The sequence below is a fragment of the Bombina bombina genome, chromosome 4 (assembly GCF_027579735.1).
Source record: "Bombina bombina isolate aBomBom1 chromosome 4, aBomBom1.pri, whole genome shotgun sequence".
Taxonomy (NCBI): domain Eukaryota; kingdom Metazoa; phylum Chordata; class Amphibia; order Anura; family Bombinatoridae; genus Bombina; species Bombina bombina.
The window spans coordinates 696,700,717-696,726,994 of record NC_069502.1 but is presented as its reverse complement, the minus strand read 5'-3'; the positions used below and the strand labels follow the sequence as shown (position 1 = coordinate 696,726,994).

Here is a 26,278-nt window from a genome sequence, read left to right as displayed (position 1 = left end):
TGGATTTTTAAAAGCTAATAAAAGTGTATAGGGAGGTAGTATACTTTATATAGACTTAATGAGAATGTTTAGAAAGCAACGGTAAGAAATACGGGGACAATAATTATGTGGTGGAACAGTTGACTTCAGGTATGTTTGGTGGGTATGTCACACACATTTTTAGCTCAGGAGTTTAAAAAACAATTAAGATTAAAATCTAGATTTAACCCTTCTGGTTTTAGTGTTCGGAGTTCAAATATCCATTTAGCCTCGTTTTGCAATAGTGAGTGAGACAAATTCTCTCCTTTTCTTTTCATTTATTTTGGATATTGCTGTGAAATTAAAATATTTTAAGTTATTGTTACAGCATGTCCTAAAATGTTTGGCCACCGGAAGGTCTTTATTTCTATCTTTTTCGGAATTTTCAATAGAGTTTAAATGTTCCCTTATTCTCTCTCTTATTGTTATCTCCGTTTCACCTATATACTGTTTTCCGCATTTTTTACAAGTTATCAAATAGATAGCATTGATATCAATGCATCTGATAGTTTCTTTTATTGTATATTTTTTCATACTATTTGTTGAAATAAAACTTTTTGTTTTATTAGCATATTTACATGCCTTATATGTTAGGCAAGGGTGAAAACCTTGTAGTTTTTCCCCAAGTAAATCTCTGGTAGTTTTGCAAGAGTTTTGTTTATAGGTTGGGGCTAATTTACTTTTTAAGTTTTTGTTTTTTTTTATATACAAATTTGGGATTAGTCGGTAATTTTGTCCCTAAGTGAGGGTCAGACTTCAGGATCTTCCAATGGGCTCTAATAATTTTTTCTAATTTGAGCCTATCTTCACTGTACTCAGTAATAAAAGGTAGAAAAATTTCTGCAGTTGTGGAGGCATTTGGAATAGTTTCTTTTGTTTTATATTGCAGGATATCTTTTCTTTCTGTCTCTTTAATCTTAATTTTTTCTGTTTCTATTTTATCTTCAGAATATCCTCTTTCAATAAATTTATTCTTTAGTGTTAAGGCTTTCAAAATCGCTATCTTCTTTGCAATTTCTTTTTAATCTCAAGAACTGTCCTTTTGGAATGTTGCTTTTCCATTTTTGTAGGTGACAACTTGTTTCATGGATAAAGTTATTGGCATCAACCTCCTTAAAGTAGATTTTAGTTGTGACAGCATTATTTTTTATGCTAATTTCCAAATCAAGATAATGGACATTCTCTTTGCTGATATCGGCTGTAAATTTTAAATTAAGGTTGTTATCGTTCATACTATTTAGGCACTCCAGTAATTGATCATTACTTCCCTTCCAGATAATAAACAAATAGTCTATATACCTTTTGTAGACAATTATGTTATTTTTATAGGGGCTTTGATTGAGGAATTTATTTTCCCAATCTCCCATGAACAGATTTGCGTAGCTAGGGGCAAATTTGGTGCACATCGCTGTGCCGCAAATCTGTTCATAGAATTTATCTTCATAAAGAAAAAAATTGTGTGTCAACATATATTTAATACTATCAAGAAGAAACTCTTTGTTCTTTTTTGAAGAGCGGATAATTTTTAAGAAAAAAATCAATGGCTTTAATGCCATCTTCATGTTTTATAGATGTATATAATGATTGCACATCACATGTTACTAAGATATATTCGTTAGACCATAGAAAATTTTCCAAAAGTAATAGTAGGCTAGTGGAGTCTCTAAGATATGATTCCAATTGTATAACATATTTCTGTAAAAACTTATCAATATAGGCAGACAGATTTGCAGTAAGAGAGTTTATACCTGCAATAATCGGTCTACCAGGTGGTTTGGTGACCGATTTGTGGTGGGGGAATTGTAATTTTAGATAAAGAAACATATAATAAAATGGTAGAAGAATTAATTGATGACACAAACATCTACAAAAAATTAAGTCAACCCCACTGGAATTTATAAATTATTTCTCAAACATCATTTGGAGAAGGCACTTGACTTAGGTATATTAAACGATAAGGAATTTGATTTTCTACTTCCTAAATACCCCATAATACCAGCAATATATGCACTACCAAAAATCCACAAATCGGTCACCAAACCACCTGGTAGACCGATTATTGCAGGTATAAACTCTCTTACTGCAAATCTGTCTGCCTATATTGATAAATTTTTACAGAAATATGTTATACAATTGGAATCATATCTTAGAGACTCCACTAGCCTACTTTTACTTTTGGAAAATTTTCTATGGTCTAACGAATATATCTTAGTAACATGTGATGTGCAATCATTATATACATCTATAAAACATGAAGATGGCATTAAAGCCATTGATTTTTTTTTCTTAAAAATGATCCGCTCTTCAAAAAAGAACAAAGAGAGTTTCTTCTTGATAGTATTAAATTTATTTTGACATACAATTTTTTTCTTTATGAAGATAAATTCTATGAACAGATTTCCGGCACAGCTATGGGCACCAAATTTGCCCCTAGCTACGCAAATCTGTTCATGGGAGATTGGGAAAATAAATTCCTCAATCAAAGCCCCTATAAAAATAACATAATTGTCTACAAAAGGTATATAGACGATTTGTTTATTATCTGGAAGAGAAGTAATGATCAATTACTGGAGTGCCTAAATAGTATGAACGATAACAACCTTAATTTAAAATTTACAGCCGATATCAGCAAAGAGAATGTCCATTATCTTGATTTGGAAATTAGCATAAAAAATAATGCTGTCACAACTAAAACCTACTTTAAGGAGGTTGATGCCAATAACTTTATCCATGAAACAAGTTGTCACCTACAAAAATGGAAAAGCAACATTCCAAAAGGACAGTTCTTGAGATTAAAAAGAAATTGCAAAGAAGATAGCGATTTTGAAAGCCAGTCCTTAACACTAAAGAATACATTTATTGAAAGAGGATATTCTGAAGATAAAATAGAAACAGAAAGAATTAAGATTAAAGAGACAGAAAGAAAAGATATCCTGCAATATAAAACAAAAGAAACTATTCCAAATGCCTCCACAACTGCAGAAATTTTTCTACCTTTTATTACTGAGTACAGTGAAGATAGGCTCAAATTAGAAAAAATTATTAGAGCCCATTGGAAGATCCTGAAGGCTGACCCTCACTTAGGGACAAAATTACCAACTAATCCCAAATTTGTATATAAAAAAAACAACAACTTAAAAAGTAAATTAGCCCCAACCTATAAACAAAACTCTTGCAAAACTACCAGAGATTTACTTGGGGAAAAACTACAAGGTTTTTACCCTTGCCTAACATGTAAGGCATGTAAATATGCTAATAAAACAAAAAGTTTTATTTCAACAAATACTAAGAAAAAATATACAATAAAAGAAACTATCAGATGCATTGATATCAATGCTGTCTCTTTGATAACTTGTAAAAAATGCGGAAAACAGTATATAGGTGAAACGGAGATAACAATAAGAGAGAGAATAAGGGAACATTTAAACTCTATTGAAAATTCCGAAAAAGATAGAAATAAAGACCTTCCTGTGGCCAAACATTTTAGGACATGCTGTAACAATAACTTAAAATATTTTAATTTCACAGCAATAGCCAAAATAAATGAAAAGAAAAGAGGAGAGAATTTGTCTCACTCACTATTGCAAAACGAGGCTAAATGGATATTTGAACTCCGAACACTAAAACCAGAAGGGTTAAATCTAGATTTTAATCTTAATTGTTTTTTAAACTCCTGAGCTAAATATGTGTGTGACATACCCACCAAACATACCTGAAGTCAACTGTTCCACCTCATAATTATTGTCCCCGTATTTCTTACCGTTGCTTTCTAAACATTCTCATTAAGTCTATATAAAGTATACTACCTCCCTATACACTTTTATTAGCTTTTAAAAATCTATACGCTCACTGCTCTATTAATATATATTGGTAGATTTTATTACTGTTCTATTTCTAATATTTAGTCAGATCATTACATTTATATACCAAATTTCCTGATTTATTTAAAATCTCTAAGTCAACATATGTTTTCTGCTCTATAATAGACCTGGTATTTCTACTATTATAGCCAAAGGTTATATTTTGCACGATCATGAACTACCCGTATAATATTCCTCTGCTAATTGCAAGGTTGCTACTTTTGTAAATTGAATGATTGTTACTCGCTAAATAGCTAATTGTTAGGGGTTATTTAAACCCCACAGGGTTATGGAAAAGCAGCTTGACAAAGACTGAGTATCCTCAGTTGAAACGCGTTGCTGCCTTTTTCACCCTAAGGAGATTGCATAGGACGCATAGGACGTTTCTGAAATCACTTTCAACTGAAGCCGTAGAGCCGGTATCCTCATCGTAAGCGGCAACTCCCCCAAACAAGCTAGGACCAATCAGAGCCCCTTCCGGAGAAGGCGCGCACTCTGCAGGTTCACAGCGGGAGAACGCTGAGAAGTTTAAACCGGCTCCACGATCGGCTGTTTTCTGAGAAATTTGAAGGATCCCCATGTCTAGCCTCTACTAGAAGCAAAACAGAGGTTCTATATTGGATGACCAGAACTGGATTATTTGCAAAAAGTCCGCTAAAGGTACCATTCAGCTGCTTAAATATACGGTTAAACAGGAATTCTGATGTTTTATCCGTCTGTCATTCTTTGATGTATTTTGCCACATGAACATTGATACAATAGACTATTAGTCCTTTTTTCAAAAACTGACCTTATCCACTATATATTACACCCACGATTAGAAGTGGATGTAATATTATTATTATTATTACCAAACTAGTGTTCTTAGCACTGATCCCCTAGATCTGCTGTTTTACTTCGTACTAATATCGTTTTAAATATTTGTTAACCCGCTTTTATTGCTCTGTGCTGCTAGATTTTACTTTTCATATGCTAAGATAGCTTTTATATATGCACTCATAGATATACGTATTATTTTTTGTAATATCTGATTTTAAGGTTGGCCAACCTGAATAGTTTTTCTGACACAGTGAGAAGTACCAAAGTCTTTTATTCGAATTGCATAATTTTATGTATATAGTTCAGTAATAAATATTTATTTTAATCTATAAATAGACTCTGTGTTCTTTGGGTATTATAGCCTATCTTTGGCGCTGGTGTGTTATCTCTTTGCATGCTAACTCCAGAAAGTGCAAAATGCCAAGCTACGGGTTGATCAGAACCCCTTTTATTTATGGCAGCTCTAATGGCAGCACAATGATTGGCCATACGGGTGCGGAGATCATCTATGGTTTTACCGACAAAATAACCCACACGGACAATGCAACAAATATACAATATGTTGTTGTGCAGGTTACCCTATGTCAGATTATCTATCTCTGATTAGTACTTGGATGAGTGAAGAACTTAGCATTCAACAGGCCATTTCATGTAGTGCACCCAGCACATTTGTAACAGCCAGGTTTGGCAGTCTGTAACCAAGTGGTAGTAGCATAACTCTGGATCGAATCCACCTTTACCAAGATGTCACGTAAGAATCTAGATCTCCTAAATCCCACTTGTGGATATGAAATTCCCTGGAATGGTAAAGTCTTGTCAGTTTCCAGGATGTTCCAATTCTTCTTTATTAGTTGCTGAAGTTATCGTTTATTAGATGTATAAGTTGTAGTGAAGATCATTCTGTTGGAATTTTCTTGTGTGGTCCTAGATTATAAAGCTGTATCTTGGTCCATCGTCTCAAATCTCCGAAAGTGTTGGTCTATCTGTTTGCATCGATAACCCCTTTGGAGGAATCTCATCTCATTCAACTGTTGTTGGGCATAGCCTTGTCTACTATTATTTCGTATTACCCTTTTAAATTGTGAGATTGGGAGGGCATTTTTTTAGAGATGGTGTATGACAGCTAGTAGCCTGCAACAGGGAGTTGCGGTCTGTTTCCTTCTTAAACAAGGTCGTATGAATCCTTACATCTTCTAGGAATATTCTTAGGTCTAGGAAATCGACCGTGTGAGGATTATAAATCATTTTGAATTGTAAATTAGGCACAACTGCATTAAGATCTTGAAACCAATTGTTGAGTTCTAATTCAGTGCCAGTCCACAGGAGAAACAGATTGTCTATGTATCATCTAAAATACATAATATGATGGTGTTTAAAGTGGTCTCCCTTTCTTCAAATTCCGCCATATAAAGATTGGCGTATGATGGGGCCATATTTGATTCCATCGCCGTCCCCATTAACTGTAAAAAGAATGACCTTTCAAATTTGAAATAATTTCAGGTGAGTCACAGTTCCAAAAGTTACGCCGCGTCCGGTTGCCATAATGACGGACTGAGTATGCACATTAGTGTGGTCAGGACGCCGGTTGACTTCCGGTTCTGCGGCGTGGGTAGTTGGTGTCGGGTATTTAAGGAGAGAGGTATGTATACATGTTTGTATGGTCTGAGGATGGTGTTAAAGTCCCCGAAACGTCACCTTATGGTAAAATAAAGAATTACAGATTCTTATGTTTAAAGACCCGGTGAGTGCTCTTTTCTCTGGATATATATATATATATATATATATATATATATATATATATTAACCATTCCATCGAAGAAGGGTTAGGACACAATGAAGGAACTACAATCTCCTGATTGATGTTGTGATCAGACACAACCTTAGGGAGAAATCCCAACCCAGTGCGAAGGACAGCCCTTATCAGCATGAAAAAACAGGTAAGGAGGCTCACATTGCAAGACCTGCCAACTCAGAGACTCTGCGTGCCAAAGCAATAGCCAGTAGAAAAAGAACCTTCCAAGACAGTAATTTAATGTCAAGAGAATGCATAGGCTCAAATGGAGCCCTCTGCAAAACCTTAAGAACCAAATTCAAACTGAGGAGCAGAATGCTTTAATACAGGCCTGATCCTGGATAGAGCCAGAACAAAAGACTGTATATCAGGAAGCTCAGCGAGCTTCTTATGTAACAATACAGATAGAGCCGAAATCTGTCACTTTAAGGAATTGGCGACAACTCCCTTCTCCAAACCGTCCTGGAGGAAGGAAAGGATCCTGGAAACCCTGACCTTATGCCAGGGATACCTACAAGCCTCACACCAGAGTAAGTAGGTCCTCCCACACCTTATGATAGATGCGTCAGGTGACCGGCTTCCTGGCTTGAATGAGAGTATCCACACTCTCAGAAAACCCTCTCCTAGCTAAGACTTAGTTCAATCTCCACGCAATCAGCCTCAGAGAATCTAGATTATGGTGCACAAAGGGGCCCTGTATCGGCAGATCTCTGCGACAGGGCAACCTTCATGGAGGAGACAATAACATCCCCACTAGATCCACAAACCACATCCTCCATGGCCACGACAGAGCGATCAGAATAGTTGTTTGCTCCTGCTTGATGCAGGCCACTAGTTAAGGTAGAAGTGGTAATGGTGGACATATGTAGACTAGGGTGAACCCCCAAGGCACTGTTAAGGCATCTATCAGATCTGCCTGGGGATCCCTGGACTGCGACCTGTATCTGGGTAGCTTGAAGTTGAGTCTGGACGCCCTGAGATCTATCTCTGGCATCCTCCATCTGTTGCAAATCTCCACAAACACTTCAGGATGGAGAGACCATTCCCCCGGATGAAACAATTGTCTGCTGAGAAAATTAGCTTCCCAGTTGTCCACACCCAGGATGTGGATCGCTGGCAGTGAACAGTTGTGGGTCTTTGCCCATTCCAGAATCCGAGATACTTCCGTCATGGCTAGGGAGCTTCTCATCCCCCCCCTGATGGTTGATGTAAGCCACTGAGGTAATATTATCCAACTGGAATCTGATGAACTGGGACAAACCCAGGAGGGGCCAAGCCCTCAAAGCATTGAAGATTGCTTGAAGTTCCAGGATGTTGATCGAAAGAAGCGACTCCTCCCGATTCCACCTGCCCTGTGCCTTCCTGACACCACAAACAGCTCCCCATCCTGAGAGGCTCGCGTCCGTAGTCGCAACCTCCCAGGATGGTCTCAGGAAGATTGTCCCCTGGGACAGCCGATCTGGACAGAGCCACCAAGAGATGGATTCCCTCGACTGGTTGTCCAGAGAAATCTGTTGGGATAGATGCAAGTGATCGCTGTTCCATTGCCTCAGTATGCACAACTGAAGAGGTCTGAGATGGAACCTGGCGTGCTAGATACCATGAGCCCAATCACTTCCTTACACCCGACCACAGATGGCCTTGAGGCGGTCTGAAGGGCACGACAGCTGGAGGCAATTTTGCAAAGTCTCTGGTCTGTCAGGAATATCTTCATGGACTATTATCGTGCCCAGGAACTCCACTCTGGTACTGGGAACCAGATACATTTTTCTTGAGTTTATCTTCCATCCATGAGATCGAAGAAGTAGTAGAAGAGCTCTCGAATAGTCCTCTGCCAGCCGGCAGGACGGAGCCTGGACCAGAATGCCGTCCAGATAAGGCGCCACTGCAATATCCTCTGGATCTTGCCACCACAAGCAGAGCTCCCAGAACCTTCATAAAGACTCTTGGAGCAGTAGCCAGACTGAAGGGGAGAGCTACAAACTGGAAGTGCTAGTCCAGAAAAGCAAATCTTAGAAACGTGAAGTGATCCTTGTGTATTGGCACATGAAGGTAAGCATCCTTCAAGTCTATAGTAGTCATGTACTGTCCCTCTTGGACTAAGGGCAGGATCGACCTTATTGTCTCTATCTTGAGTGATGGGACCGACAGAATATTGTTTAGGCACTTTAGGTCTAGAATCAGACGAAAAGTTTCCTCCTTCTTTAGGACCACAAAAAAATTTGAATAGTACCCTAGACCTCTTTCTGCTAGAGGCACTGGTACAATTACTCCTAGAGAGGAGAAATCCCTCACACATTCTTTAAGTGCATCTCGTTTCTCTGGTTTTGACGATAGATTTGACAAGAGGAATCTGCCCCTGGGAGGGTGAGATATGAAACCTATCCTGTAACCCTGGGCAATGACCTCCAGAATCCAAGGGTCCTGCATGTTTCTCATCCAAGCCTCCGTGAAAAGAGATAGTCTGCCCCCTACGAGATCCAGAGACGGATCAGGGGCCGCCACTTCATGCCGATTTTGTCTCAGCAGAATAAGAAGCCCGTATAGCTTTATTCCAAGGCTGAGATGGTTTCCAAGATCCCTTGGACTGCTCGGGCTTCGCGGCAGGCTGCTGTCGTTGGGGCTTGTCCGAACGAAAGGGACAAAATATTAGAACCCTTAGGCTTATTCTTCTTATCCTGCGGTAGAAAGGCACGCTTTCCCCCTGTTACCGTGGACATGATAGAGTCAAGACCTGGACCGAAAAGAGCCTTTCCCTTAAATGGAAGGGAAGTAATCACAGATAAACAAATTAGCTACCCTTAGGGCCTTCATTTTTTCCTGTATCTCATCGAGTGGAGTCTCCACCTAGATCATATCTGACAGAGTCACACCAATAGGTAGAGGCTCCCGCCTCCGCAGCGACTGCTGCTGCAGGCTAAAATAAGAATCCAATGTGCTGAAACATCTTTAACAGGGTCTCCAATTTACTATCCATGGGCTCTTTAAACAACAAATTACTCCTCAAGTGGTATAGTTGTGCGCTTAGTGAGCATGGAGATAGCTATGTCTATCTTAGGGACGGATCCCCACAATTCTGGCTTAGTCAGGAACCGGGAACAATTTCTTAAACGAAGAGGAATGGGAGAAAGATGATCCAAGTCTCTCCCATTCATTCTTAATATTTGCTATCTTTACGGGAACCGGGAAAGTATGGGGCACTACCCTGTCCTCATAAACTTTGTCAAGCTTAGGAATAGAAGGTTACTCCCACCTCTTTTAACAAAAAGCGTAAGTGCTCCATCCTAAACCTAAAGTCTGGTTCCTCCTCAACCGGAGGTTAAGAGGCCGCAGATTCTGACCCAGAGAGAGAGTTCTCTGAAGTATGAATCCTCTTCATCAGCGGATAATCTTGTCTCAGATACGTCCAACGGAGTAGATGACCCCTGGGAAGGATAGCATTGTTTAACCTTTCGCTTGCGCTTATCAGGGTGAGGTTATGCACTGAAGGCCGCAGACACCGCCGTTTGCAACTAATCAGCATAATCTGGTGGCCACAGGGCCTCTCCTGCAGGAGGATTAGTAGTGTACTGGGAGCTGCATGTGTAATTGGAGATGATTTGTAGGGAATGTACCTCGCGGGACGGAGACCCCTCAGAGGTGGACGGCTTTGTGGTACTAAACAACTTGTTTCTTTTAGATATCACTATTTTATCAAGGCATGTGGAACCTAGTTGAGCAGGCGGGTATACCGTAGCCTCCTCACAATAAACACAGGCATTAAATTTAGGCAAAGAGGGAGTACCCTCCTAATGCAACAGAGTCCCCCATAGCTTGCGCCTTTAATATAGACTATATTTAAAATAAATGCCACCTTTATACCCCAATGGCCGGAGCACTCACCACCTCCTATGACCCAGGCCCACAGAGAAACTGCTTTGTCTCCTGCAACCGACGGTCAGGAAAGAGGAATATAATGATGCCACACCCTGTCACATGGAGTGCCATGCAGGACCGCCCCTGCAGCCGAGAAAAAAAAAAGTGCGCCAAACTAACCAGGCTGTGCAGATATCAAAATGAAAGAAGAACCTGACTGTTCACACATTGCCAGAGCCACATCTCATACATATCGCAGCAAAAAACACAAACAATCATGTATAAATTCCCCCCTGTTCAATAATCCCCTTCCGGAAATATTAACCCCTGATCCTATACAAATAAAGGAAGCCACACTGTGACCCTGTCTTCTTGTTTCGTTATCATACATATATTAAAAATTAAACTATCTTACCAGAATCTATGCCGTGGAACAGGAACACGGCCTCTCAAGTTTGACAGTGTTGTAGCTTCGCTCCTGACATGGACTTGAGTTGTATAAAGCAGGCAGTGAAACTCTTCAACACTGATTGCTTAAGGAGCTGTTAATACGAGTCTGGATGTTTTCGCAGAAAGACTCTCCCTGCATCTCCAGACCCTAACATTTGTCATTGTTCTCACTGAGAGGCTGACAAGACTACTTAAAACTCCAGTCCCATTCCGAAGAGTACTACCCTCCATAAGAGACTTCTCCGAAATCTTCCGACACATCTCTGCCGTCCTCTTGTGAGAAAAGGCAAAGAATGACTGGGAGATGAGGGGAGTGGGGAGGTATTTAAGCCTTTGGCTGGGGTTACTTTGCCTCCTACTGGTGGCCAGGTTCTGTATTCCCACGAATAATGTATGAAGCCGTGCACTCTCCTTATATTAAGACGGAAAGGACAAATCTCTGCTCTTTCTGTTTTATTTCACAGAAAGATTGCTTATCTTCCTGATCACTGTTTCGTATAGGCTTTGACTCGTATCAAACCTGTTATTAAATCTATCTCTCCTCCTTGGAGTCTAAATTTGGTATTAAAGACTTTGCTGGATCCTCCTTTTGAACCTATGCATTCTTTGGACAATAAACTTTCTTGGAAAGTTATTCCTCTTGGCTCTCTTCTGCTAGAAGAGTTTCTGAATTGTCTGCTCTCTCTTGTGAGTCTCCTTATCTGATTTTCCATCAAGATAAAGCTGTTTCGTTTAAATTTTTGCCTAAAGTTGTGAATTATAACAACATTAATAGGGAAATTATTGTTCCTTCCATGTGTCCTACTTTTGAAAGGTCTTTACATTCTTTGGATATTATGTTGATGCTACTTAAGATTTCTGACAGACTTCTGGTCTATTTGTTATGTTTCTGGTTCCAGAAAAGATCAGAAAGCCTCTGGTAGGAATGTATATCAGTAACTAGGTTGTGGACTCTCGCAACAATGAAATAAATTATCAGGTAAGTTCTTACATAAATTGTTATTTGTGTCCCATTTAAGCTTTAAGTGTTTCATTTTGTGTGGTACAAAATAGGTTTTAAAATATATTTAGATTTGCTAGAAATTACTCTGGGCTTTTTTATATGTTGGTTTATTATATCTGTTTATACTATCTAACACTAGTGTATTAGTTTGCATAAAGACTTTCAGTAAATGTCTTAACATTTTTGTAGGCAACGTTTATTTGAAAACTTGCGTATGCTGCCACACGCTCCTGGGGTACAAATGCAGTCTATACCAGAGGATGCCATTCAAGAAGATAGTGTTGATGAAGAAGATCCAGACAAACGAATTTCAAGTATGAATTATTTGTTTTTGCTATTTAACTTGTTATGCAAAAATGTTTGCCAATGTTCTAAATTTGTTCGTAGGCTACAAATTTTAATATTTTAATTGGACATGAACTTGTGTTAACAGCATAAGACATTTCATATTGGTGGGATCTATTGCTGGAGCAACCTAGAAGTCATAGCTACAAGTTTGAAGTGGTTGAGACTAAAATAAGAAGTCAGTATGGCAAACAAAAATCTTTTTTGGAGCTAATCCGTACTAATTATAACCTTCTACAACATATTAATCACAAACTTTAAAGAGATTGGTTTAAATTATTCCTGTCTCAAGAAATTGAAATGGAAAGATGCCTATTTCAAATTACAAAACAAACAAAAGAATAGAAGCACCTGATGACAGCCATTAGTAGTGAACGTAAATTTAATGAACAGGGTATACCATCACATGTAGTATACAAAGTACGGAGTATACACAGGGACTATGTCCCTACTTAAAAGTCAGTTGATACAGAGGAGATGGAAATAGTGAGTGTATAAAGAGCTAGTAACAAAAAGCGGCTAACGCGTTTCGGCGTGAGCCTTACTAATAGCCTCATAAAAAGCTTTTAAATTGCATGCTCAATCTGAATCCTGAAAGAAAAAAATTTGTATTCCGTATCCCTTTAAAAACGGTTTGCTATACGTGTGTTATATGTATGTAGGAAATGTTAACTTCTGTGGACCAGAACTAAATCTCTGAACATTCACTGCAATGTTTATAAAGCCTAGGGGGGTACTACACACTTTTTTTTGTGTATGTATTTCTGGCACTGTTTTGGCAACATTTTAAAATTAAAGCTAGGGTCTCTTTAAGAGACAATTGAATTATCACTAGTGCATACTTCTGCAGAGTCACCTGACATCACTCAGTTTCACTTCAGCATCATGAGAATTCACTCCCCTTCTTCCTAGTGCAGTGGTAATCTTGGAAGCATAAGATCTGATTCCCTGCATGTATTGGTAGTGGTGGTTAGAGCATTTTCTGTATTTTAGAGCTTTTCATTTATTCCATATATAAAGTGTGTATGTATATATATATATGTGTGTGTGTGTATGTATATATGTGTGTATATATCTATATCTATATATCTATATCTATATATCTATATATATATATATATATATATATCTATATATAAATATATATATATATATATATATATATATATATATATATAATCTTTCATGTAATTGGCAAGAGTCCATAAGCTAGTGACATATGTATGTATACAGTGATATACAATCCTACCAGGAGGGGCAAAGTTTCCCAAACCTCAAAATGCCTATAAATACACCCCTCACCACACCCACAATTCATTTTTACAAACTTTGCCTCCTAGGAAGGTGGTGAAGTAAGTTTGTGCTAAGATTTCTACGTTGACATGCGCTTCTCAGCATTTTTGAAGCCAGAGTCCTCTCCGAGTACAGTGAATGTCAGAGGGATGTGAAGGGAGTATCACCTATTAAATGCAATGGTTTTCCTCACGGGGATCTATTTCATAGGTTCTCTGTTATCGGTCGTAGAGATTCATCTCCTACCTCCCTTTTCAGATCGACAATATACTCTCATATTCCATTACCTCAATTGATAACTGTTTCAGTACTGGTGCGGCTATCTGCTATATGTGGATGGGTGTCTTTTGGTAAGTATGTTTTCATTACTTAAGACACTCTCAGCTATGGTTTGGCACTTTATGTATTTTTATAAAGTTCTAAATATATGTATTGTACTTATATTTGCCATGATTCAGGTTTTCAGTATATTTCCTTTTGCAGACTGTCAGTTTCATATCTGAGAAATGCTTTTTTCTGAAAATGTATTTCTTACCTGGGGTACAGTCTTTTTTTTTTTTTTTTTTCCTTCAAATTGACTGTCTTTTAAATTCGCGGGCAGAATTAGGCTTGCGAGGGCGCAAAATGCCAAAGTTTATTGCATCATTCTTGGCGCAAGATTTTTTTGGCGCGAAGTTACGTTCGTTGACGCAAATTCGTAATTTCCAGCGTCTTAGTTGTTGCCAAGTCCTTCACAAGGTTGCGTCATCTATGATGCCAGTATGTCGTTTCCAGTTGTTTTTGGCGCCAAAAAATATTTTTCTGTTTGGAGATTATGCCTCCAGCTGTGGTTTGTAATAGCTGTCATGATAAACTTTTACATGCAGAAAAACATAATTTATGTAAGAACTTACCTGATAAATTCATTTCTTTCATATTGGCAAGAGTCCATGAGCTAGTGACGTATGGGATATACAATCCTACCAGGAGGGGCAAAGTTTCCCAAACTTAAAAATGCCTATAAATACACCCCTCACCACACTCACAATTCAATTTTATGAATAGCCGAGAAGTGGGGAGATAAAGAAAGGAGTAAAAAGCATCAACAAAGGAATTTGGAAATAATTGTGCTTTATACAAAAAAATCATAACCACCATAAAAAAAGGGTGGGCCTCATGTACACTTGCCAATATGAAAGAAATATTCTCAAAAAATAAAAATAAAAACTTAAATCATAAGCAGAAGAATCAAACTGAAACAGCTGCCTGAAGAACTTTCCTACCAAAAACTGGTTCCGAAGAAGCAAACACATCAAAATGGTAGAATTTAGTAAATGTATGCAAAGAAGACCAAGTTGCTGCTTTGCAAATCTGATCAACTGAAGCTTCATTCTTAAAAGCCCAAGAAGTGGAAACTGATCTAGTAGAATGAGCTGTAATTCTCTGAGGTGGGGCTTTACCCGACTTCAGATAAGCTTGATGAATCAAAAGCTTTAACCACGATGCCAAAGAAACGGCAGAAGCCTTCTGACCTTTCCTGGAACCAGAAAAGATAACAAATAGACTAGAAGTCTTCCTGAAATCTTTAGTGGCTTCAACATAATGTTTCAGAGCTCTCACCACATCCAAAGAATGTAAAGATCTCTCCAAAGAATTAGGATTAGGACACAAAGAAGGTACAACAATTTCTCTATTAATGTTCTTAGAATTTACAACCTTAGGTAAGAATTTAAATGAAGTCCGCAAAATTGCCTTATCCTGATGAAAAATCAGAAAAGGAGATTGACAAGAGAGAGCGGATAATTCAGAAACTCTTCTAGCAGAAGAGATGGCCAAAAGGAACAACACTTTCCAAGAAAGTAGTTTAATGTCCAAAGAATGCATAGGCTCAAATGGAGGAGTCTGTAAAGCCTTCAAAACCAAATTAAGACTCAAAGGAGGAGAGATTGATTCAATGACAGGCTTGATACGAACCAAAGCCTGTTCAAAACAATGAATATCAGGAAGTTTAGCAATTTTCCTGTGGAATAAAACAGAAAGAGCAGAGATTTGTCCTTTCAATGAACTTGCAGACAAACCTTTATCCAAACCATCCTGAAGAAACTGTAAAATTCTAGGAATTCTAAAAGAATGCCAAGAGAATTTATGAGAAGAACAGCATGAAATGTAAATCTTTCAAACTTGATAATAAATCTTTCTAGAAACAGATTTACGAGCCTGCAACATAGTATTAATCACTGAGTCAGAGAAACCTCTATGACTAAGCACTAAGCGTTCAATTTCCATAGCTTCAAATTTAATGATTTGAGATCCTGATGGAAAAACGTACCTTGAGATAGGTCTGGCCTTAATGGAAGTGGCCAAGGTTGGCAACTGGACATCCGAACAAGATCCGCATACCAAAACCTGTGAGGCCATGCTGGAGCCACCAGCAGCACAAACGATTGCTCCATGATGATTTTGGAGATCACTCTTGGAAGAAGAACTAGAGGCGGAAAAATATAAGCTGGTTGATAACACCAAGGAAGTGTCAACGCATCCACTGCTTCTGCCTGAGGATCCCTGGACCTGGACAGTTACCTGGGAAGTTTTTTTGTTTAGATGAGAAGCCATCAGATATATTTCTGGAACATCTGAACAATTTGAGAAAATACATCTGGATGGAGAGACCGCTTCCCAATTGTCTATACCTGGGATATGAACCGCAGAAATTAGACAGGAGCTGGATTCCGCCCAAATAAGTATCCGAGATACTTCTTTCATAGCTTGAGGACTGTGAGTCCCACCCTGATGATTTTCATATGCCACAGTTGTGATATTGTCTTTCTGAAAACAAATGAGCGGTTCTCTCTTCAACGGAGGCCAAAACTGAAGAGACCTGAGAATTGCACAGAGTTCCAAAATATTGATTGGTAATCTCGCCTCTTGAGATTTCCAAACCCCTTGTGCTGTCAGAGATCCCCAAACAGCTCCCCAAACTGAAAGACTCGCATCTCTTGTGATCACAGTCCAGGTTGGACGAACGAAAGAGGCCCCTAAAATTATACGATGGTGATCTAATCACCAAATCAGAGAAAGTCGAACATTTTGATTTATGGATATCAATTGTGTTATCCTTGTATAATCCCTGCACCATTGGTTCAGCATACAAAGCTGAAGAGGTCTCATGTGAAAACGAGCAAAGGGGATCACGTCCGATGCTGCAGTCATGAGACCTCAACATCTAATACACAAGATATACCTGTAAATTTTAAAATAATTTATTTCTGATTCTATTCAGAAGGCTTTGTCTACCATTCCACCTTCTAATAAACGTAAAAGGTCTTTTAAAACCTCTCATAGAGTTGATGAAATTTCAAATAACCGGTAACATACTGATTTATCCTTCTCTGATGAGGATCTATCAGATTCTGAAGATCTTGCCTCAGATATTGACACTGACAAATCCTCTTATTTATTTAAAATGGAGTATATTCATTCTTTGTTAAAAGAAGTGTTAATTACATTAGATATGGAGGAAAATAGTCCTCTTGATATTAAAACTAGTAAACGTTTAAATTCTGTTTATAAACCTCCTGTGGTTATTCCAGAGGTTTTTCCAGTTCCTGATGCTATTTCTGATATGATTTCTAAAGAATGGAATAGGCCTGGTGGTACTTTTTTTCCTTCTTCAAGGTTTAAAAAATTGTATCCTTTGCCAGCAGTTAGATTGGAGTTTTGGGAAAAGATCCCAAAAGTTGATGGGGCTATCTCTACTCATGCTAAACGTACTACTATTCCTACGGAAGATAGTACTTCTTTTAAAGATCCTTTAGATAGTAAACTTGAATCTTATCTAAGGAAAGCTTATTTATATTCAGGTCATCTTCTTAGGCCTTCAATTTCTTTGGCTGATGTTGCAGCCGCTTTAACTTTTTGGTTGGAGAATTTAGCGCAACAAGACTTGGATTCTGACATATCTAGCATTGTTTGCTTACTGCAACATGCTATTCATTTTATTTGTGATACCATTTTTGATATTATCAAAATTGATGTTATATATAATTTATATATCTTTAGCTATTTTAGCTAGAAGAGCTTTGTGGCTCAAATCTTGGAATGCTGATATGACTTCTAAGTCCAGATTGCTATCTCTTTCTTTCCAAGGTAATAAATTATTTGGTTCTCAGTTGGATTCAATAATTTCAACTGTTACTGGGGGGAAGGGAGTTTTTTACCTCAGGATAAAAGACCTAAGTGTAAATCTAAAGCTTCTAACCGTTTTCGTTCCTTTCAACAAAATAAGGAACAGAAACTTAATCCGTCCCCCAAGGAATCTGTTTTCAATTGGAAGCCTTCCTCAAATTGATATAAATCCAAGCCATTTAAGAGATCAAAGCCAGCCCCAAAGTCTGCATGAAGGTGCGGCCCTCATTCCAGCTCAGCTGGTAGGGGGCAGATTAAAATTTTTCAAAGATGTTTGGATCAATTCGGTCCAAAATCATTGGATTCATAGAATTGTTTCTCAGGGGCTTATATTTTTCCGCCTCTAGTTCTTCTTCCAAGTGTGATCTCCAAAATCATCATGGAGCAATCGTTTGCTGCTGGTGGCTCTAGCATGGCCTCACAGGTTTTGGTATGCGGATCTTGTTCGGATGTCCAGTTGCCAACCTTGGCCACTTCCATTAAGGCCAGACCTTCTATCTCAAGGTCCGTTTTTCCATCAGGATCTCGAATCATTAAATTTGAAGGTATGGTAATTGAACGCTTAGTGCTTAGTCATAGAGGTTTCTCTTCAGAATCAGATAGATCCTCATCAGAGAAGGATAAATCAGTATGTTGCCGGTTATTTGAAATTTCATCAACTCTGAGAGGTTTTAAAAGACCTTTTACGTTTATTAGAAGGCGGAATGGCAGACAAAGCCTTCTGAATAGAATCAGAAATAAATTATTTTAAAATTTACAGGTATATCTTGTGCATTAGATGTTGGTCTCATGCAGCATCGGACATGATCCCCTGCTAGTTTTCTCATGAGACCTCTTCAACTTTGTATGCTGAACCAATTGTGCAGGGATTATACAAGGATATCACAATTGATATCCATAAATCCCAATGTTCGACTTTCTCTGACTTGGTGGTTAGATCACCATCGTATAATTTTAGGGACCTCTTTCGTTTGTCCAACCTGGACTGTGATCACAACAGATGCGAGTCTTTCAGTTTGGGGAGCTGTTTGGGGATCTCTGTCAGCACAAGGGGTTTGGAAATCTCAAGAGGCGAGATTTCCAATCAATATTTTGGAACTCCGTGCAATTCTCAGGTCTCTTCAGTTTTGGCCTCTGTTGAAGAGAGAACCGCTCATTTGTTTTCAGACAGACAATATCACAACTGTGGCATATGAAAATAATCAGGGTGGGACTCGCAGTCCACAAGCTGCGAAAGAAGTATTTCGGATACTTATTTGGGTGGAATCCAGCTCCTGTCTAATTTCTGTGGTTCATATCCCAGGTATAGACAATTGGGAAGCGGATTATCTCAGTCGTCGGACTTTACATCCGGGAGAATGGTCTCTCCATCCAGTTGTGTTTTCTCAAATTGTTCAGATGTGGGGGCTTCCAGAAATATATCTGATGGCTTCTCATCTAAACAAAAAACTTAACAGGTAACTGTCCAGATCGAGGGATCCTCAGGCAGAAGCAGTGGATGCGTTGACACTTCCTTGGTGTTTTCAACCAGCTTATATTTTTCCGCCTCTAGTTCTTCTTCCAAGAGTGATCTCCAAAATCATCATGGAGCAATCGTTTGTGCTGCTGGTGGCTCCAGCATGGCCTCACAGGTTTTGGTATGCGGATCTTGTTCGGATGTCCAGTTGCCAACCTTGGCCACTTCCATTAAGGCCAGACCTATCTCAAGGTACGTTTTTTCCATCAGGATCTCAAATCATTAAATTTGAAGCTATGGAAATTGAACACTTGGTGCTTAGTCATGGAGGTTTCTCTGACTCAGTGATTAATACTATGTTGCAGGCTCGTAAATCTGTTTCTAGAAAGATTTATTATCGAGTTTGAAAGATTTACATTTCAAGGTGTTCTTCTCATAAATTCTCTTGGCATTCTTTTAGAATTCCTAGAATTTTAGAGTTTCTTCAGGATGGTTTGGATAAAGGTTTGTCTGCAAGTTGCTTGAAAGGACAAATCTCTGCTCTTTCTGTTTTATTCCACAGGAAAATTTCTAAACTTCTTGATATTCATTGTTTTGAACAGGCTTTGGTTCATATCAAGCCTGTCATTGAATCAATCTCTCCTCCTTGGAGTCTTAATTTGGTTTTGAGGGCTTTACAGGCTCCTCCATTTGAGCCTATGCATTCTTTGGACATTAAACTACTTTCTCCAACATTGGTGTGTCCGGTCCACGGCGTCATCCATTACTTGTGGGAATATTCTCTTCCCCAACAGGAAATGGCAAAGAGCACAGCAAAAGCTGTCCATATGGCCCCTCCTCAGGCTCCGCCCCCAGTCATTCTCTTTGCCGCTTTGAACAAGTAGCATCTCCACGGAGATGGTGAAGAGTATGTGGTGTTCAATTGTAGTTTTTTTATTCTGCTATCAAGAGTTTGTTATTTTAAAATAGTGCCGGTTTGTACTATTTACTCTAAAATAGAAAGGGATGAAGAGTTCTGTTTAAATGAGGAGTATGATTTTAGCAGCAGTAACTAAAATCGATTGCTGTTCCCACGCAGGACTGTTGAGCCCAGAGAACTTCATTTTGGGGGAACAGTTAGCAGACTTTTCTGCTCAAGGTATGACTAGTCCATTTTCTAACAAGACTGTGTAATGCTAGAAGACTGTTATTTTCCCTCTTGGGGATCGGTAAGCCATTTTCTTAGACTCTTAACAGAATGAAGGCTTATTATGGGCTATACACTGGTTGACACTCTTATGGGCTAAATCGATTGCTTTATTTAAGTTTTTTGTGAAATCTAGAGGTGACTTATAAAGCTTTTATTGTGGGGGAACGTTTTTATGCGCCAGGCAGTTGTTTAGACACCTTTCCAGTCAGGAAGGGCCTTTCACTATAGTAGGCAGAGCCTCATTTTCGCGCCATAATTGCGCAGTTTCTTTTGGATGCAGTGCATGCAGCTGCATGTGAGAGGGTCTGGTGATCATTGAAAACGTTCCTGGAAGGCTTAATTTGGTATCGTATAACTCCTAAGGACAGGTGAAGTCGCAGCAAACGCTGTGGCTGGGACTGTAGGTGGGTTAAAAATTGTTATTTGATTAAACGGCTCCGGTTTCCTCATTTAAGGGGTTAAAAGCTTAAAAATTGGGGTGCAATACTTTTAAGGCATGAAAATTTGGTAAAGATTGGATATTTCCTTCATACTTTTTCACACATTCAGAAATAAAGTGTGCTCTGTTTAACGTTTAAAGAGACAGTAACGGTTTTGTTTTAAAACATTTTTTTTGCATTATTAGCCTGTTTAAGCCTGTCTAACATGTCTGTACCTTCAGATAGAACATGTTCTGTATGTATGGAGGCCAAGGTGGTCCCCCCTTCAAATGTATGTGATAATTGTGCCATAGCGTCCAGACAAAGTAAGGACAGTACTGTCACATTTAATAAGGTTGCCCAAGATGATTCCTCAAATGAAGGTAGTGGGGATAGTTCATCATCCTCTCCTTCTGTGTCAACACCAGTTATGCCCACGCAGGCGACCCCTAGTACATCTAGCGCGCCAATGCTTGTTACTATGCAACAATTAACGGCAGTAATGGATAATTCCATAGCTAATATTTTATCAAAAATGCCAGCATTTCAGAGAAAGCGTGATTGCTCAGTTTTAAATACAGTGGAGCAAGAAGGCGCTGACGATAGTTTATCTGTCATACCCTCACACCAGTCAGAAGTGGCAGTGAGGGAGGGTTTGTCGGAGGGAGAACTTTCAGATTCAGGAAGAATCTCTCAACAGGCAGAACCTGACGTTGTGACATTTAAATTTAAGTTAGAGCATCTCCGCGCATTACTTAAGGAGGTGCTATCTACTCTGGATGATTGTGACTCTTTGGTCATTCCAGAAAAGTTGTGCAAGATGGACAAATTCTTAGAGGTCCCGGTGCACCCTGATGCCTTCCCGATCCCTAAAAGGGTGGCGGACATAGTGAATAAGGAGTGGGAGAGACCAGGCATACCCTTTGTCCCACCTCCTATATTTAAGAAATTGTTCCCCATGGTCGACCCAAGGAAGGACACATGGCAGACAGTCCCTAAGGTTGAAGGGGCAGTTTCTACCCTAGCTAAGCGCACGACTATCCCCATTGAGGACAATTGTGCTTTCAAAGATCCTATGGATAAAAAATTGGAGTTACCTCCTCCAACCAATTTCGTGCATTATTCCTGTCACTACGGCGGCGTGTTTCTGGTTCGATGAACTAGAAAAGTCGGTTAACATGGAGACTCCATATGAGGAAGTCATGGACAGAATTCACGCACTTAAGTTAGCTAATTCCTTTATTTTAGATGCCGCTTTGCAATTAGCGAGATTAGCGGCGAAAAATTCAGGGTTTGCAATTGTGGCGCGCAGAGCGCTCTGGCTAAAGTCTTGGTCGGCGGATGTATCTTACAAGACAAAATTGCTTAATATCCCTTTCAAAGGTAAGACCCTTTTTGGGCAGGAATTGAAAGAAATTATTTCAGACATCACTGGGGGGAAGGGCCATGCCCTCCCACAGGATAGGTCTTTCAAGGCTAAGAATAAGTCCAATTTTCGTTCCTTTCGCAATTTCAGGAACGGACCGGCTTTTAACTCTGCAGCCTCTAGACAAGAGGTTAACGCTTCCCAGACTAAACCAGCTTGGAAACCAATGCAAGGCTGGAACAAGGGTAAACAGGCCAAGAAGCCTGCTTCTGCTACCAAGACAGCATGAAGGAGTAGCCCCCGATCCGGGACCGGATCTAGTAGGGGCAGACTCTCTCTCTTTGCTCAGGCTTGGGCAAGAGATGTTCCGGATCCCTGGGCACTAGAAATAGTCTCTCAGGGTTATCTTCTAGAATTCAAGGAACTACCCCCAAGGGGAAGGTTCCACATGTCTCACTTATCTTCAAACCAAATAAAGAGACAGGCATTTTTACATTGTGTAGAAGACCTGTTAAAAATGGGAGTGATACACTCAGTTCCAGCTGTGGAACAAGGTCAGGGGTTTTACTCAAACTTGTTTGTAGTTCCCAAAAAAAAAGGGAACTTTCAGACCAATTCTGGATTTAAAAATTCTAAACAAATTTCTCAGAGTTCCATCGTTCAAAATGGAAACCATTCGAACAATTTTACCTACAATCCAGGAGGGTCAATATATGACTACCGTGGATTTAAAGGATGCGTACCTACATATTCCTATCCACAAAGATCATCATCAGTTCCTAAGGTTCGCCTTTCTGGACAAACATTATCAGTTCGTGGCTCTTCCATTCGGGTTAGCCACTGCTCCCAGAATTTTCACAAAGGTGCTAGGGTCCCTTCTGGCGGTTCTAAGACCGAGGGGCATTGCAGTGGCACCTTATCTAGACGACATTCTAATTCAAGCGTCGTCTCTTTCCAAGGCAAAGGCTCATACAGACATTGTTCTAGCCTTTCTCAGATCTCACGGGTGGAAGGTGAACGTAGAAAAGAGTTCCCTGTCTCCGTCAACAAGAGTTGCCTTTTTGGGAACAATAATAGATTCTTTAGAAATGAAGATCTTCCTGACAGAAGTCAGAAAGTCAAAGCTTCTAAACGCTTGTCAAGTTCTTCACTCTATTCTGCAGCCTTCCATAGCTCAGTGCATGGAAGTAGTAGGGTTGATGGTTGCAGCAATGGACATAGTTCCTTTTGCTCGAATTCATCTAAGACCATTACAACTGTGCATGCTCAATCAGTGGAATGGGGACTATGCAGACTTGTCTCCAAAGATTCAAGTAGACCAGATGACCAGAGACTCACTCCGTTGGTGGTTGACCCAGGATCACCTGTCTCAGGGAATGAGTTTCCGCAGACCAGAGTAGGTCATTGTCACGACCAACGCCAGTCTATTAGGCTGGGCTGCGGTCTGGGATTCCCTGAAAGCTCAGGGTCTATGGTCTCGGGAAGAGTCTCTTCTCCCGATAAACATCCTGGAACTGAGAGCGATATTCAATGCTCTCCGGGCTTGGCCTCAATTAGCGAAGGCCGGATTCATAAGATTCCAGTCAGACAACATGACGACTGTAGCTTACATCAACCATCAGGGAGGAACAAAGAGTTCCTTGGCGATGAGAGAGGTATCCAAGGTCATCAAATGGGCGGAGGATCACTCCTGCCATCTATCTGCAATTCACATCCCAGGGGTAGACAACTGGGAGGCGGATTATCTGAGTCGTCAGACTTTCCATCCGGGGGAGTGGGAACTCCACCAGGAGGTATTTGCCCAGTTGACTCAATTTTGGGGCATTCCAGACATGGATCTGATGGCGTCTCGTCAGAACTTCAAGGTTCCTTGCTACGGGTCCAGATCCAGGGATCCCAAGGCGACTCTAGTGGATGCATTAGTGGCGCCTTGGTCGTTCAACCTAGCTTATGGGTTTCCACTGTTCCCTCTCCTTCCCAGGCTTGTAGCCAGGATCAAACAGGAGAAGGCCTCTGTGATTCTGATAGCTCCTGCGTAGCCACGCAGGACCTGGTATGCAGACCTGGTGAATATGTCATCGGCTCCACCATGGAAGCTACCTTTGAGACAGGATCTTCTAGTACAAGGTCCATTCGAACATCCAAATCTAGTCTCTCTGCAGCTGACTGCTTGGAAATTGAACGCTTGTTTTTATCCAAGCGTGGGTTTTCAAATTCAGTGATAAATACTCTGGTCCAAGCCAGAAAACCTGTGACTAGAAAGATTTACCATAAAATATGGAAAAAATATATCTGTTGGTGTGAATCCAAGGGATTCTCCTGGAGTAAGATTAAAATTCCTAAGATCCTCTCCTTTCTCCAAGAAGGTTTGGATAAGGGATTGTCAGTGAGTTCTCTAAAAGGACAGATTTCTGCTTTATCTGTCTTGTTACACAAACGACTGGCAGCTGTGCCAGATGTACAAGCTTTTGTACAGGCTTTGGTCAGAATCAAGCCTGTTTACAGACCCATGACTCCTCCTTGGAGTCTAAATTTAGTTCTTTCAGTTCTTCAAGGGGTTCCGTTTGAACCTTTGCATTCCATAGATATCAAGTTACTATCTTGGAAAGTTCTGTTTTTGGTTGCTATTTCTTCTGCTAGAAGAGTTTCTGAATTATCTGCTTTGCAGTGTAATCCACCCTATCTGGTGTTCCATTCAGATAAGGTCGTTTTGCGTACTAAGCCTGGTTTTCTTCCGAAAGTTGTTTCCAACAGGAATATTAACCAAGAAATAGTTGTTCCTTCTCTGTGTCCGAATCCAGTTTTCAAAGAAGGAACGTTTGTTCTACAATTTAGATGTAGTTCGTGCTTTAAAGTTCTATTTAGAAGCAACTAAGGATTTTAGACAAACCTCATCTTTGTTTGTCGTTTACTCTGGTAAGAGGAGAGGACAAAAAGCTACTGCTACCTCTCTTTCTGGCTGAAAAGCATTATCCGATTGGCTTATGAGACTGCCGGACGGCAGCCTCCTGAACGAATCACAGCTCACTCCACTAGGGCTGTGGCTTCCACATGGGCCTTCAAGAACGAGGCTTCTGTTGATCAGATATGTAAGGCAGCGACTTGGTCTTCTCTGCACACTTTTGCCAAATTCTACAAATTTGATACTTTTGCTTCTTCGGAGGCTGTTTTTGGGAGAGAGGTTTTGCAAGCCGTAGTGCCTTCCGTTTAGGTAACCTGATTTGCTCCCTCCCTTCATCCGTGTCCTAAAGCTTTGGTATTGGTTCCCACAAGTAATGGATGACGCCGTGGACCGGACACACCAATGTTGGAGAAAACAGAATTTATGCTTATCTGATAAATTACTTTCTCCAACGGTGTGTCCGGTCCACGGCCCGCCCTGGTTTTTTTAATCGGGTTTGAAAAATTTCTTTCTCTATACACTACAGTCACCACGGCACCCTATAGTTTCTCATTTTTTTCTCCTAACCGTCGGTCGAATGACTGGGGGGCGGAGCCTGAGGAGGGGCTATATGGACAGCTTTTGCTGTGCTCTTTGCCATTTCCTGTTGGGGAAGAGAATATTCCCACAAGTAATGGATGACGCCGTGGACCGGACACACCGTTGGAGAAAGTAATTTATCAGGTAAGCATAAATTCTGTTTTCTTGGAAGGTGTTGTTCCTTTTTGCCATCTCTTCTGCTAGAAGAGTTTCTGAATTATCCGCTCTCTCTTTTCTGATTTTTCATCAGGATAAGGCATTTTTGCGGACTTCATTTAAATTCTTACCTAAGGCTGTGAATTCTAACAACATTAATGGAGAAATTGTTGTTCCTTCCTTGTGTCCTAATCCTAAGAATTCTTTGGAGAGATCTTTACATTCTTTGGATGTGGTGAGAGCTCTGACATATTATGTTGAAGCTACTAAAGATTTCAGGAAGACTTCTAGTCTATTTGTTATCTTTTCTGGTTCCAGGAAAGATCAGAAGGCTTCTGCCATTTCTTTGGCATCATGGTTAAAGCTTTTAATTCATCAAGATTATTTGGAGTCTGGTAAAGCCCCGCCTCAGAGAATTACGGCTCATTCTACTAAATCAGTTTCCACTTCTTGGGCTTTTAAGAATGAAGCTTCAGTTGATCAGATTTGCAAAGCAGCAACTTGGTCTTCTTTGCATACATTTACTAAATTTTACCATTTTGATGTATTTGCTTCTTCGGAAGCAGTTTTTGGTAGAAACGTTCTTCAGGCAGCTGTTTCAGTTTGATTCTT

The 26,278-nt window shown here is 39.8% G+C and overlaps 1 protein-coding gene across 1 annotated transcript in view; it reads left to right on the top strand.

Annotated features, from left to right (window-relative positions):
• Positions 1-26,278, top strand: part of HDAC2 (histone deacetylase 2) — a gene marked incomplete in the record, with an annotated part of 356,906 nt that overhangs the window by 282,251 nt on the left and 48,377 nt on the right. Inside the window, 1 exon segment of the mRNA XM_053710876.1 lies at positions 11,987-12,111. Within this exon segment, the coding sequence (XP_053566851.1) occupies positions 11,987-12,111 (125 nt within the window).